At 56.1% G+C, this 15782-nt stretch overlaps 1 protein-coding gene across 7 annotated transcripts in view; it reads right to left on the bottom strand.

Moving 5' to 3' along the window:
- MOB2 (MOB kinase activator 2) overlaps positions 1 to 15782 on the bottom strand; it is a 74758-nt gene that overhangs the window by 8047 nt on the left and 50929 nt on the right. For 5 of the 7 annotated variants that reach the window (XM_030331365.1, XM_030331367.1, XM_030331368.1 and 2 more), the window contains 2 exons: positions 966 to 1126; positions 329 to 422 (listed from right to left, as the gene is read on the bottom strand). In XM_030331365.1, the coding sequence (XP_030187225.1) occupies positions 329 to 422; positions 966 to 1126 (255 nt within the window). Of the gene's footprint in view, positions 1 to 328; positions 423 to 965; positions 1127 to 3637; positions 3766 to 8197; positions 8323 to 15782 lie in introns of those variants that run through there. The other 2 variants (XM_030331364.1, XM_030331363.1) reach the window with 2 other exon arrangements.

The raw sequence follows: 15782 nt of genomic DNA, 5'->3' as shown, positions 1-15782 counted from the left end.
CGCACGATCTCTCTCTTTCTCTCTCTCAAAAAAGAAAAGAGCCATCCTTCAACTGGACCACTAAGTAAAGCAGAGAAGTGCCTGCAGCTTCATGACGCTCTGACATTTCAGGAAACCAAGCCAGGCATGTACTGCGGACACCCCCCTACCACACACTGCCGAGTGCCCTGCCCTGGCTGGGCTCTGCTTCTGGTGTCCCTGCCCCACAGCGACAGGAGGCGCGGCCCCGGCCAGGATGCCGTTGAGGAGGACCCCACGCCATCAGGAGACCCTGCACGGGTGCAGTGAGAGGGTCCAGGGTCTGAGCTGCAGCCAGGCAGCGACTCACGTGTTGCACACGGCCATCGTCTGGCATGCCTCTCCTGTGCAAAACTCAGAGATGGTGCTGTACTGCAGGTTGACGTGGTGGAAAAACGTGGTGGCTGTAAGAGAAGAGAAGAGAAGGGGCAGGCGTGAAACCCACCACTGCGTCCACGAGGAACAGCCTCCTTTCCTTGGACCCTGGGGCAGCCAGCACCTACCGCAGACCAGAGACACATGTCCCAGCGCACAGCACCAGCCCTGGAAGCCGGCCACCAGCCACTGCTGTGCGGGCTTGGGCGTCTGCTTGGACGGTGCCAAGCTGGGCAGACAGGCAGGGGCCATCGAGCTGAGTCCCCTCCGCAAGGGGTGGGGCAGGCACACAATTTGTGAGCCCTGAGCCCTGAGCCCCAGGCCTGCCCAGCAGGTGGAGGTGAAAGCCACCCCCCTGTCCCGTGGGCCACGGCCTTCCCATGACCTGGGCACTGCTGGCCTCGCGGCCGCACTCCCACCCCACGGACACTCCCCGGCACGGCCAGGACCTGCGCTGGGTGGAGGAGACCCCAAGCGCACTGCAGGGCCGGCCACCAGCTGTGGGGAGGCCTGGAGGAGGCGACCACCTGCAGCCGCCATGGCGCCCTTCCCCACCCTGTGCCCACACGCACTGTTGCTGGCCAGCCACTCGTTGAGGTCGATCTCCCGGGGCAGCACCACCAGCTCCTTGAACCCAACGTCAGTGATTCTGGACTTGGCGTACTCCGGCTCCAGGTACATCTTCTTCTCCTCCGCGGCAGGTTTCTTTCCATTGGGCTTTGCTTTAGACTTCCTGCCAGAGAAGAGAGAGCAGAGGGTCACTTCCTGCCAGAGACAAGGGAGCAGAGGGTCACTGCAGACAAATGCTGGCATGGAAGCCACGAGCTGGCCCAGAGACACGAGAGGGGACACAGGCCGCTCTGGGCCCACTGAAGGAGGTGCGCCGGCCAGGCTAGTCAGGCTCCACCTGCCATGGGTGACACTGCAGCCATCTTGGCCCCCAGGGCCACCGGGTGGGACCCAGGGAAGAGCGTCCCTGGCCTGGGCCCCGGTCCTTTTGTGCAGATGGTCCAGCGGCCCACCGTTACAGAGCGCTGACTGACACAAATGAGGCTCCCCCCTGCACAACCCTGGGCTCCGTCCCAAGCACACGGTGCAGGTTCCAGGCAGGGGCAGAGGGAAATCTGCTCAAACTACCGCTTTGCACCAAAAGGTTTTTTTTCTTTTGAAAATAGTTCTTTTCCAAAACAATATGCTGTCATACAAAACAGAATAGGTTTATTATAGCTATTTTTATAGGACTAAATACATTTTTTTGAAATGTCTTTGTTTTTATTCAAATCCAATGAGCATCAGTAGCTAAGCCCCATGAACCAAAAGTTCTTGGTGCTGAGGGGGCCCCTCCTTGGTGGGGGAGTCCTTAGCCTCAGAACCAGCCTCCCACCAGCTGCCCCAGAGGCCGGAGCCAGGGTCATGGTGTGTGCGAACTGGGTACACAAATAAGACAGGACGTCCTCACGAGAGACACGTGACCAACACAGTGGCCCAGGGTGGGTTTGTCAGAAGTCACTGAATCTGTCACACCGGAGCCCACACTGGGCAAACACGCCTCAGGGCAGGGGACCCCGGGGAGGGCCACGTGCAGACACGGCCCTTCCCCCTTCCGGGCAGCAACCACCCAATGTGGAGGGGGCAGGGGGGCCTCCCGCCATCTAGCGGTCAGCTCAGAGCGACGCTGCAATCCTCCTGCACCTGTAGGAAATCCCCAATTTTTGAATTGGGCTCCTGGGGGAAAGTTTGAGAAACTGAAGGGAAATGCTTAAAAGCACGAATGAGTCGCTTGACTCTTAATTGAACTGAATTCTTTAACGGCAAACACTGTGACCCACGGAAGACAGACTGCTCGTCATGAAGTCTTATTGACCAGAAAAGGCCACCGTGGCCATCAACTCTCAAGGAGGGATCATCCCCGTCCCCGGAGCGGCCACGGGCCTGAGGGCCAGAACCCCAGGGGACGCAAGCCCATCCACCTCCTGCTCTGTGGGGGTGAGGGGCCGGAGTGGGCACGTGCCCGCCCTGGCAAACCAGCAGGCACTCCCGTCAGGATGGCCATGAGCCCACTGCACCAAGGGCCACCCTCCTCCACCTGGCCCCCTGCAAACTCTGGGGGGCTGTGGTCGCCGTGCTGGCTGGGCCGCAGAGGTGGGGGGGCAGGCGGGCAGGACCTGGACTTGGGGCCCAGCATACGCGCGCCCAGGCCGCACCCGCTCACACCCTCAAGGGCTGTGGTGCCTGCGGAAGGAGCGGCAGACCGGCTCACTGCGCCGTGGGCCTCGGCGGGGGCATGGCCTCGTGGTGGCGGAGCTGAACACTGCCGTCCCGACGGCTCGGGGCACTCAGCTCCCTGTGCATCCCTCCCCCTGCCAGCCCTGCTAGGAGCAGGGGTGAAAGGTCTCTGCAGCTCCCTGACCTTGTCCTTTTCTTCTTGTTTTGAAAAGTCGCTGGTGGTTTATTTAAGAGAAACAGGAAGGAAATATGTTCCCCGAATGCCAGGGAGATGTTTTCCCTCAGCTTCTCAGCAAATCTTCTCCTTAAAAGGCGACGTGTGTTCAGCCTCCTGGTGCACCACTGGGAGTGGCCAATGCCACGCAGGGCCACAGCGTCCTGGGGACAGGGCGGGACAGACCCCCCCCGACCGGAGCTCCGAGCCCTGCCTGAGCAGGCCAAGGCTGGAGCAGAGGCGTGAAGGTCTCTGTCTCTCTCCCACACACACACTTGCAGTGAGCACTTCAGGGGTCCCTGCCCAGGGGACTGTGGGGTGGGGCTGTTCACTGGGGACAAGTGTGGACATGCGCTTCACAGGGCCCTGTGGTCCCCTGGCCTGGGAGAGCGAGGCTCCCACCCTTCCCCAGAATGTGTCGAGGGAGACCGGGTCCTGGAGGGTTCAGGGAGCCCAGGAGCTCTGCTGCTGCCCTCAGATGCCCCAGCAGGGCGTGGGAAGGGCCGTTTCACTCCCTGCCCCCTGCCCTTCTCCTGACCCTAGTCTCTGCTACTGAGTCACATGCCACCCTGTCAGGAAGCCTTGCGTCACCTGGAAGATCTCCTGTGCCCAGAGCGCCAGGCACGAGGGCCCGGCCCACGGGAGGCACTTCAACCCGTGCAGCTCTGCTCCGGCCACCCCCACCCCCACCACCGAACATCCACCTGCTGGGCACGTTCTCCACCCTGCGTCTAGGCCCCACCTGACCCCAACCCCTCACCTGTGCTCTACGCGCACACCTGCCCGCGCCTCACGCGGACTCACCCGGCTACGACCACAGATGCCGGGCCTCGATCCCCGGGTCTAGAGGGTCCTATGATCACACGTGTAGGGATGGGGCAAGAGCCAGTTGTCTGAGCACCTCCCTGCCCTGCCATTTAGGAGCCATGTCACCAAGTGACTCGAGGACCACGCATCAGAAGCAGACATGGGAGGAGCAGCAGGAACCGGTGTGGTGCAGGAAGTCGTTGGGGTCACACACAGGCCCGCTCGCGGACACTGCCTTAGGAAGGGCGTGGCGCCCTCATGCTGGCGAGTCCATTTCTAGGGGAGCCTGGGAGCCCCTGTGGGCCGAGTCGCGGAGGGCCAGGCAGGCAGCCCCGGGAGGATGTGGGCTGTGACCCGCGTGGTCAGAAGGCCTCGGCCTCCTCGCCCTTCTCACCTGCTGCTGTCTGAACCTGTTCCCCTGCAACAAACAGGCAGACGCAGAGCAGGCCCGCCAAGCTCCACCTCTCCAAGCCGGTTCCCCCTGGTTTCACTGTCATCGCCACCCAGGGCTGGCCTGGGACCCCTGGACCGAGTCCTCTTCCCCTCAGTCCCACGAGCAGACAGCAGACAATGGGCTGTGACCCAAAGGGCGCAGCACGAAGGCACAAGCGTGTCTGGGGCTCGTCTGGGGACCCGCAGGGCCTCTGTGCCGGCAGGGCCTGTGCAGGAGGGGCCCACAAGCCCAGCCACGACAGGTCCCTCCCGCCCCAAGTTGTGTCCCGCCCACTGCCAAGACACTTGGCCCCTCTGGCCAACAAGTGGCCCTGACCCAGCCCCACTCCTCTGCCGCCAACAGCAGCAGGCGCAAGATTTCAGAAAACACCTCGTGGCCTTCGAGGTAGAACAGGCTGCTACATGGGACACCGTGCTGGTACCTGTCCTCTGTCCCTATGGCCACATCGGTGGAGAAAACGAGACCCTGTGCTCCCCACCCCACGGGCACTGGGCTCTGGAGCCGGCTCTGTCTGGCCAAGGCCCAGGGGTCTGCCCAGGGACCACACGGCTGGGTTCCTCCTCTCTGGCTCTCCCCCCTACTGCTCGCTGGGACGCCCACAACTACAGTGAAAGTCTGAGGCCCTGGCACGGAGCTGCACTGAAGGGACCAGAAGGCGGACACAGGCTTCGGCTCGCCACAGGGCCTGCCGGGACCTCGGGAAGAGTATGGCCACAGGCACAGGCAGAGAGCCCCCGACGGAACCCTGCACGTTGCTCCGGGTCCAGCGGCTGCGCTCCGAGGCTGGTCATCCATTTGGGAGGGGCCCAGGCCCTATGGAGCACGTCTTCCCGGTGTCTCCTCACCCCAGTGGGTGCCTGCCCGCCAGCCTCACCGTGCACCCTCCACTACTCCTGGCACCTGTGGAGTGTCCTGGGATGACCTGTCCCACCTCTGCAGGAGTCCCCATACTCCACACATGTCCCTCTGCCCACATGCTTGGCCTAACACACTTCCTTTCCAATGTCACACCACTGGTGCCACCAGGAAGGCTCCCGAGGTTGTTGTGTGTAGCCTGGCAATGACATGTAATCCATCCATGTGGTGATGCCTGCCCAACAGGCTGGGAGGCATCTGTCAGCCACAGGAGAGGAGTCTGCCCTAGGGACACAGACACATCGTGAGGAAGCCCCAGCTGCCCAAGAACACCTGGGGCTGGATTTGAGGGGACACTGGGTGTCCCATGCCAATGCGACCAGCAGTCAGCTCAACAACGCACAGGGCTGGACCCCACGGGCAGACGCGGTAATGCCCTGGCTGCCCGGCCACACCCGAAAGGAGCCACAAGCAGCTGTGAGGTTTGAACACGGGAGGCGTCCTCAAGCCCTCAGCCATGCTGGGGCAAGGGGCTGGTGGTCCCCGGGCACAGAGCAGCGCCTGGCGAGGGGAGAGAGCCAGGGGAAGAAGGGCAGGACAGAGGGAGACCCCTTCTTTCCTCAGAGTCCTGCTCAGCCTACTGTGCCCCAGTCTGGCCCCCGAAGTGCTCACTGGACGCTGGTACCCGGAGACGGCTAAGGATGTGGCTGGGAGGAGGCAGGGCAGGTGTAGGAAGGGACCCCCGTGGGAAGTCAAGGGAAGCATGGAGACCCCGGAGGAGGGGACACGATGACCGAGGCAGCCCCGTCTAGAGGCAGCCTCCCGGGATGCAGGCCAAAGGTCTGGGGGTGGGGGAGCAGGATCACGAGGAACCTGCGGGTGTGTGAACGGTGGACCTGCGGCATGTAGAGGCCCCCAGGAAGTGCTGCACGGACACAGACGGTGCTGACGGCGGTCTGGGAAAGCAGGGGCGCATGGAGAGAGCAGCACAAGTGGGTGCTGACCGCCCTGGGCCCAGCCCGCCGCCCCCCACGGCAGCCTCGTGCAGGAGGGAGGCACACGGGCTCAGAGGCTCAGCTCCCGGGCGCAGGCTTGACAGACGCCGCCACCTGGGGTGGCATGCTGGGGGAAGCAAGGGCGGCCTCCGGGCCGAGGGCACAGGAACGCACCGACCTCCTTCCTGGGACGGCGGTAAGGGCGCAGGCTCGGCAGGGACGTCACTGACAGCCCTGTCACCCCACACGGCCAGGGCACACACGGGCCTGCGACCAGGGCCAGACACACAGGGGACCTTCCTCCCACAAGCCCCTCAACCCCGGGACAGTGAAAGCACTGGGGCTCAGCAGCACTGCCTACCCTCAAGACTGTGACGTGGCGGGCCTGGCGTGGGGCCCGAAAACCACCGTGACGTGTGGAGACGCCCCTCCTGAATCGTGTCCTTGCTGATCTTCACTGGCCCTGGGGCCCCTGTAACCCCCTTCCTGTCACCGAGCCTTGGAAACCAAAAGCTGGGAAGACCCAGCTTGGGATGGGACCCCCGAGTCCCCACAGGCCACGGCCAGCCTGAGGCTGCCGAGAGGGACCCGCAGGGTGTCTCCCTCCTCGGTTTAACTGCCCGGCGGTCCGCACCCCCGAACAGAGCAAGCTTTCACGAGCCTTCGTATCCCCTATAGAACAAGAGACCCACTGAGAGGGGAAAAGCCACGGCAGACTGAGAAAAGCACGCAGACACCCCGGACCCAGCGTCCACGTGCGCCAGGTGCCCGAGTGCTGTCTGAGCCACGGTGTGGCCGCTGCTCAGAGTTCAACGTTAACTCTTGCTACTCTGTGAAGTAAGTGCTCTTCCTCTAATCTGGCTGAGTCGTCACCTCTACTGTGAGGTCTTCCCAGACCCACCTCCCCCCGCCGTGAGAATGGGTCGGCCTCCAGTCTGCCGCAAGTGCACGCAGAGACTCAGCAGGGTCGGTCTTGCCTCTTGTCTTCTGTGGAGCCCACCTCAGCATTCGGCCCTCACCATGGCACGCACGTGGGCACCCGCGTGGTCCCTGCACAAGGCCAGGGACGGGCGCTGCTCCGGATCGGAGCCAAACTTCTGGAGGAGAGCACCCACAACCTGGCCACGTTTCCAGATCTCACACCTTAATGTGACAGAAGGACAGCTTCGGGCAGCTAACGGGCTGGATCTCTGGTTTCTACTTGTAACTCGCCGGGGTCCTCCCTGTGCGGCACACTCGTGACCCGCTGTGGAAGAGGGGGGTGGAAAGCAGAGGTGCCCACGGAAGGTCGGATCGGTCACTCCGCGATGACCACCAGCAGTCACACCCTCACCCAAGAGGCCTGCTTAGTTTAGTTACAGCTAAAGACAGAACAGAAAAGCAAGAGGCACTCGCTTTGAGTTTTAAAAGTTATGACCCACTGAAGTCTCAGGCAAAGGCAAGATGATTACACTGAAGAAAACTGGATTTGAGTCTCGACTGTGACACGTTCTGGGCACGGACTCTGGCTGTGCTCCTAACCCCTGAGAGCGCAGAACAGCCCATCTCTGGGGGTCAGGAAGGCCACTGCTGCTCACTGGCCCTCCTGGCCGCTCCGCCCGCTCCCGGCCCCAGGCTCTCTCACACGGCAGGCCGCACCTGCTCTACCCAACGCCCGAAACAGACCTACTCTGACGCAGACATGCACTGCACTGGCTTTCTCTAAACCCTTCTGCAGGTCAGAAAAATAAATTTAAACAGCTCGCAAAAATGGCTTTTCTGGCAACACCCCCCCCCCCCAACACACACACAGCGGAGAGCCGTGGCCCACGTCAGGTCTCTGGACAAGGCCACTCATGGACAGGATCCGGTCATCCTGCCTACGGCCAACAGGCAGGACACCCTACCGGGGGTGAAGCACCCGTCCGGCAGGCTCGGGAGGGGGCAAGGCAGGACTTCCATGGTCACAAATGTGGTTAACCACCGAGAGGGAGGTGGGTCACTGGTGGGCCCCCTGTCCTCATCCACATCCTCCGGGGCCACTCTGTCAAGTGAGCGAGCTGCCTCCCACAAGCAGCAGGAAGTGCAGGCATTTAGGGAAGACTGGACTCCAAACAAAGTTCCCGACCAGATCCAGCTGGCCGCCCCACGCCCTGCCAGCGGCTGCCTGCCACCGGCACTTTAGTGGACGATTACCGCCACTGCTCCGCAGGCTGAACCCTGGGATATGGACTGGGGACGGTCAGACCACCCCCACTGGCCCGTCCCGTTCACCTGAGCACTTTGCCGACTGCCTGAAGCACCATTTTGCAGCTGAGTCCAGTTTTGGGGGGCTGGCTGAGCAGAGCTCGGTCTGCGGGGAGACTGCTGTGGTCTCCAAGCATGATGGGGCAGTGCAGACACGGGGAGGGAAAGCAGGAGCCGCGGCACTGGCACGGGACAGCCGCGCCCTCCTTGCTCTCTCCTCCCTCCCTCCCTCCCTCCCTCCCTCCCTCCCTCCCTCCCTCCCGGAGACCAGCCAATGAGGACACGCAGGGAGAGAAAGGAGGACTCTGGCCTGGTAGAAAGGAACAGCTGCTCCTTTTACAGGCGAAGGCTGGCCAAGTCTGGTTAAGTGAGGGAGTGTCTCGATGGCCTTTTCAAAGTGGCGCCTTGCGGGCGCTGTGTGGGGCAAGGCCACTGCTGCGGGGAGGGGCACAGCCCTTGGGAGGACCCATCAGCGAGGCCCCAGGGTGGCACCACATGGCCCTTCAGACAGAGAGCAGGCAGAAGGTCTGCCCCATGTGCTCCTGGGGCCAACACACAGCCCCTGCCTGACCCCAGCCCAGCTGAGACAAGAAACCGGTGGAGGCATGGCTTGGGGCAGGGGTGGGGGTGGGGGTGGGGGGACAGGCTGACCGCACACCTGCAGAGCATGGGCACAAGCCTGTGGCGCACCGACACTCATACAGCCTTGGAAAGATAAAGCTGGCTGGCTTCCAGGGCATCCGGGGCAGGCACCGAGCTCGCACTGGGCAGAGGCTGCTCCTGGAGGGCAGACCTGGATGGAAACATCCAGAACACCTTCCTAGGAGGGTGAGAGAAGCTGTGTGCCCAAGAACTTCTCTGTAGCTGTTGTATACGCAGGAGGCCACAAAGTACTGACAAATCAAACATCTGCTCAACCCTGGTTTCAGTTCCAACCACAGTGACAGTGACAGCCCTTCCCCGTGCCCGCGGACAAGCCCCAGCCAGCATGGAGCACAGCCACAGGTCTGCCAGGCCCCTGCACCTGTATGCCCAGGCTCAGCTCTGCCCTCCGCCCACCAAGGCCACATCCCACAAAGGGCCCTGCCGACCTTCTCATCTGTCCAAGTTCAACCCAGCGGCAACTCCAAAACCACCAAGAGGACAGCTCAGTGACAGCGAAAGGCAACCTCTGCCCGGGCACAGCTGAGGACACCTCCAGCAGAGCTCCAGTCACCAGTGAGGCAGGGCAAAAAAAGCCTCTCCTGCCCTGGCAGGATGGCGTCCCCACTGCCACCCTGGGAGTCAGCATGACCTCAGGCACCACACTCGTTTGCTGTCTGTCCAGGGTAGGGATGCCGACAGGATGGCCACGCAGCCCCGGGCAGGTGAGGTGTGGAGCCCCCGCGAAGGGATGACACCACCTGCTCGGTCGGGGCCCCAGCAGGCTGGGCAGCTGAAACCAGCTCATCTTTCTCTATTCCCTGCCCTGTGTTAGAACTGGTCATTTCTCCAAGAAGCCTTGGTCCCTTCCAATGGAGAAAACAAAAACCCGAGATCTGGCTCTTGGGTGGCCCTTTCCTATCCTAGGTCCTCTCTGCTGACAGAGCAAAGTGCGTGTGCTCACCTACACACGTCTGCGTGCGTATTATGCTACACACGCGTTCATCCCGATGCCTCCAACTCTCGTCTGTCACCCGTGCATTACTCCAGCCTCCTCCCTGGCTTGTCTATAAGCTCCCCCTGCAACAGTGAGACAACTCTGAGCAGCCACAGGTCATGAATCACTCTGTCAAAACCACAGCAGAAGGAGCTCCGTGCTGTGAAGGCAGCAAAGGGAACAGCCCAGCACCCCTGCTGAAGGTGCAAGAAAGCTCCGGGGCGCGGGGGAGGCTCAGCTGGTTGAGCATCTGGCTCTTGGTTTCGGCTCAGGTCATGATCTCACGGTTCGTAGGTTCGAGTCCCACATCAGCTCTACGCTGGCAGCATGGAGACTGCTTGGGATTCTCTCTCCCTGTCTCTGCCCCTGCCTGACTCGCATGGTCTCTCTCTCAAAATTAAATAAATAAATAAATAAATAAATAAATAAATAAATAAATAAATAAATAAATGCAAATGGGAAAAGCTTCATGGTTGAGTCCAATGAGAACAAGAAAATAAGAGAGAATAAGAAGCCCCCCGATGACAACCAGAACACCCCAGAAACACACACGCACAAAACAGCTGAAAACTGTAACCCAACAAATTAGACAATCTCAGAAACAAAGTGACTCAAAAAAAGGGAAGATGAGAGAGGCAAAAGAACTCAGAATAAGAACCAGAAATCAGAGCTTCTGACATGCAGTGTAAACCAGAAGGAGCACAAAGCCGACAAGGCTGGAAGTGCAGGGCGGAAAGTTTTTTAAACAAAAGACGAGTGAAGACACTCTCACTTCCATGGCAGCAGGGCTGGCCAGGTGCTGGGCTGGCCTCCTCGACGGCCACCAGCCACAAACTGGGTGAAATACACGAAGCAACTGTTCGGATGCTGGACAACATGCCATGCTGGCAGCCGGCAGCTCAGGACGGTGCCCCTGAGAGCAGGGGACCCACGGGTGAGCAGACATCAGTTACCTGCTGGAGGCTGGGGTGCGGAAAGGCTAAGCCCACGCAGGCCCCACAGTCTTGGACGGAGGCAAGGCTTGAAGGTGGGGCTGTTGGGCTGCTGGAACGTGCAGGGTAGGGTACCAGAGGGGCTGGGCTGCCCAGAGAAGGGACTCCAGACAGAAGGACAGAGCCAGGCAAGCCTTTGGCCAAGCACTCGGCTGAGGGCACGCGGGGCCTGGCAAAGAGCAGCTACGGGGAGCCGCAAGCCAAAGGGGTGTTCTGGAAGGCTGCAAGGGCAGAAAACAGGCATCCTGCTCCCAAGTGGAGACGGAGGATGCTCCAGTGAGGCTCCATGGGGCCTCCACCCAAAACCATGCCAGGAGCAAGGTTAGAGTAGCCTCAGAAGGAGGTTTCTCTAGACCTGCCCTAATAAAGCTTCACCAAGCCTCAAAAGGCTCCTGTTGAACCAACAGCACATGAACCGCATACTGGAATACGCACGGCATTCTTTAAGGAAGAACAACAAAACCCAGCTCTAATAACACTAGCCACCACAATGTCTAACACACACACACACACACACACGCAGAGACAGGTGAGGAAGTAAAAAATGTAACCCATAACCAGGAAAAATAACAGTCAACAGAAACAGACCCAGACACAACAAAGATGCAGCATACATTCGATGATTCGAGGATTTACAGAAAAGGATGGACATAATGAGCACAAATATTAGGACTCTAATATTATAAATTTAAAAAAAGAACAAACAGAAATTTCTAGAACTGAAAAATAGAACATCCAGAATGAAATTTTATGGGGGGGGGGGTGCCTGGGTGGCTCAGTTAAGCATCCTCTTGATTTCGGCTCAAGTTGTGATCTCAGGGTCAGTTGTGAGATCAAGCCCTGCGTTGGGCTCTGCGCTGGCAGAATGGAATTCTGGGATTCTCTCTCTCTCCTGCTCTCTCCACTCCTCCCCCACTCATGTTGATGCTCCCTCTCTCTCAAAAATAAAATAAAATAAAAAATCTTAAAAAAGCTTTTTTATGGGATAGACTTAACAACAAATTAAACAGTGAAAAAGAAAAGATTACAATAAAAATATAACTTATTAACGTTTGTAGAATACAGGTAAAAAGCCAGGCTTAGGGAAAACTTGTAAGTTTTAATAAGTTATAATATGTAAAGAGGTACATATTAAACCCAAAGCAAGTAGAAAGAAGGACATAACAATAATAGAAGTCTATGAAACAGAAAACAAGGAAAAAAAAACCCACAAAGGTAACTTTCAGAAGCTTAAGAAAATGGATCAATTCCTCGGCCAGACTGATCCAAAAAGGGGAGAGAGCGTGAGGGAGGGCGTGAGGGTGCAAACTGCCAATGTTAGAGGTGAAATAGGTGTTGTTAAAGATCCCAGACACTGCGAGGACCAGGGACCGCAGGGAACAATTGTGTGCCAACAGAAATGAAACAGGCAAGTTCTTTACAAACACAAGTTGCCCAAACTGACAGAAGAACAAATATAAGATTCGACTTGATGATTAAAAATTCGATTAAAAAATTCAAAAAACCTTTCTACAAGGAAATGCCAAAAGCAGACGGCTACGAGTGAATTCAACTAAATCCACAGAAGAAATAACACCATTCTTACACACACTTTCTCAGAAGATAGCTGAGGAAACGCCTCCCAGCTAATTCAGCGAGGCCAAAATGCAAACATCACCAGAAAAATTACAGAGCAGTATCCTCTTTGAACACAGATGCAAAACTCCCGAAGAAAATAGTAGCAAAATGAACCCAGCGATACGTAACAGGAGTAACAGAGCATAACCAAGAGAGGTTCATCATCCAAGCTTAGCCGACATCTGAAAATCAATGTGATTCACCACATTAACAGATTAAAGGGGAAAAAGCGATCATCTCAATTACATGATCATTCTCACGTACAGGCAGAAACCGTACACGGCAAAATGTTCACATAAACCCTCAGCAAACCAGGACTAGAAGGGGATGTTTTCAACTGGAAAAGGGCGCCTACAGAAATACCTAAATACGAAGATCAAATATTCAGCTGAAAAAGTCTAAACATCTTGCGGGTAAGATTGAGACCCAGGCAGTGAAGTTCACTCAGCACTGCTACTCAGCACTGCGTGGATGGTCTCAGCTGGTGCAATGAGGCCAAACGAGAAATGAAAGGTATAAATATTAGAATGGAAAAGAACATCTTGCTTGGGAAATAAGACGGTTGTATATACACAAAGTTCTAGGAACCTGCAAAAAAAGTCTGCCACAGCTGAAAAATAAATTTAGCAACATCACACGATACAAGGTCAACATATAAAAATTCACTTTAGGGGCACCTGGGTGGCACAGTCGGTTAAGCATCCGACTTCAGCCAGGTCACGATCTCGCGGTCCGCGAGTTCGAGCCCCGCGTCGGGCTCTGGGCTGACGGCTCAGAGCCTGGAGCCTGTTTCCGATTCTGTGTCTCCCTCTCTCTCTGCCCCTCCCCCGTTCATGCTCTGTCTCTCTCTGTCCCAAAAATAAATAAACGTTGAAAAAAAAAAATTCACTTTATTCCGATATACTAAGACCACACAAATGGAAAATGCAAGTTAGAAAACTGTTATTTACAACAGAATCTGTAAAGTTTAGAAACAGATTTAACTAAAGTGTACAGAGCCTCTTGCTACCAAGCACAAAGCGTTGCTGAGAAAAATTAAACACATAAACAAACGAGAACATCTATCCTCAACCTAGATTAGAAGCCTCGATGCTGTTAGGATGTCAATTTTCCCACCTGAACACAGATTCAGCACAAGCCTATTACCATCCCAGCAGAATGTGTTTGTAGAAATTGACAGGGTGATTCTGAAACGTATATGGAAATGTAAAATGGCTTACAATAATGAAATCATTCTTGCAAGAAAAGGAATCAAGTTGGGGGACTCACTAATTTCAAGACTTACTTTAAAGCTATAGTATTCAAGAAACTGTGTTACTAACAACACAAACAGATATTAAAAAAAAGAATAAACGTGGTCAATTGGACTTTAACAAAGATGTCAAGGCAATTCTACGGAAAAGGAAAGTCTTTTCAATAAACATTGCTGCAAAAAGTAAACACCTATTAAAAAACAAAAACAAAAATCCTCAACCCCTACCTCACACCACGAACAACAGGCAACTCAGCACGAGCTGAAGACTCAAGTACGAAAGCAGAGTGACCGCACTTCTAACAGAGAGCTCAGGAGGGGTTCTGTACCACACTCAGAGCAGGCAAAAATGAGTCAGGACACATGAAGCATTAATGATAAAAGAAAAAGTTGATCACATTTCATCAAAATTTAATTACCCCCCCACCTCCCACCGCCAAACACACTCCTTCCACTCACAACACCGTTAAGAACAGGCAAGCCACAGATTGGGAGAAAACATTCGCAAACGTGGATCTGGCAAAACACTGCCATCCGGACCATACACAGCAGTGCTACAACTCAATAACAAGACAACCCAGGGCTTAAAAAGGGCAAAAGACCAGCACACTTAACAAAGGAAGCTGTCTGAGTAGCAAACGCAGAAGAAAGTGCTCAGCATCACTGGTCAGTAGGGAAAGGCACGTTAGGTCCATTCCCAACGAGACCCCCACCAGGCTGGCTAAAATTAAACACACGAACAACACCAAGGGTCGATATGAAGGCAGAGCGACCACAACTCTGATTCCCTGCCGGTGAGAACGGGACACAGCACAGCTCCTCGAGAAAACAGTCGGCAGTTCATCATAAAGTGAAATGTGTCATCTATGCTATGAACCGGTAAGTCCGTGCCCAAGTATTTCTCCAGGAGAAACAAAACACACATCTATCTACATAAAGGCACACAGAATGTTCACAGCGGCATTGCTCGCAATAGCCAAACACCGGGAACAACCCCAAAGTCCATCAACAGGAGAACAGATTGATTATGGTAAATGCACATAATGAATACCACTCAGCAACCAAACACATCCACATGCTAAACCTCACAGGCATCACACTGGGAAAAAAATGCCAGGAAGAAAACATAGGTACCCTACAGTTCCATTTATATGAAGTTCTGGAAACGGTGAAGTTAATCTTTGATGCAAATAAATCAGGATAGCAGTCGCGTCTTGGGAGGGGACGTAGCAGGGAAATGGTGAGAAGTGGCTGGGAAGTACAGGACGGAACCTTCTGGGTTTGAGGGGGTAAGCTACAGGGGTATTCACATCTGTCAAGACTCACTTAACTGCACGCTTAAGACCTGTGCATGATACTGTCTATAATTTAGACACCAATTTTTTAAAAAACTAAAAACTGTTACAAAGGAAGACAGAAAAAGCATTTTAGTGAAAGCAGTGGGTAAACTTAAAAGAACAAAGACCTGGATCCACACAGTGAAGAGGCACATGTCAAACCAGAGCCACCTGCACCAAGGTGTCATGGCCCCATCACCAGACTTACAACGTGGAAAGGCTCCTTCCACAGAAAGACCAGCTTACGTGCAGGGGAAACTGTATTTGCTTCAGACTCCAACAACAACGCTTTACATCAGAAGGCCACTGTTACAGACGGAATGTTGGTGTCGCCCCCAAATCCCTACACTGAGGCCCTACCTGCTGATGGGATGATGTCTGGACATGCGGCCTCTGGGAGGTGATCAGGGGTAGATGAGATGGTGAGGGTGGGCTCCACGATGGGACTAGTGCCCTTAGAAGGAGAGAAAGACATCTCCTCCCCCAGCCTCCCAACACCCAAATCACCCGGGACCTTGATGTCAGACTCCAGAAGCGTGAGACTAAAGGTCTGCTGTCTGAGCCGCCCGCCTGTGGTGTTCTGTTCTGGCTGCCGGAGTGAAGACAGCTACGGTGTGCTCAAAGATGCACAAGGTGAGAAAACGTGAGCCAGAGACTTTATATCCATCCATCCAGTCTTTCAAGTGTGAGTTCTCAACTAGGGGCAATACTGCCCTGCGGAGCATCTGGCAATATCTGAAGATGTGGGTAGAGGACAGGGCTGCGGCTCCACACC

The sequence above is a fragment of the Lynx canadensis genome, chromosome D1 (genome assembly GCF_007474595.2).
Source record: "Lynx canadensis isolate LIC74 chromosome D1, mLynCan4.pri.v2, whole genome shotgun sequence".
In the NCBI taxonomy this organism is placed as follows: domain Eukaryota; kingdom Metazoa; phylum Chordata; class Mammalia; order Carnivora; family Felidae; genus Lynx; species Lynx canadensis.
Note: the sequence above shows the minus strand (reverse complement) of the source record. Positions and strands in the feature narration are given on the sequence as shown.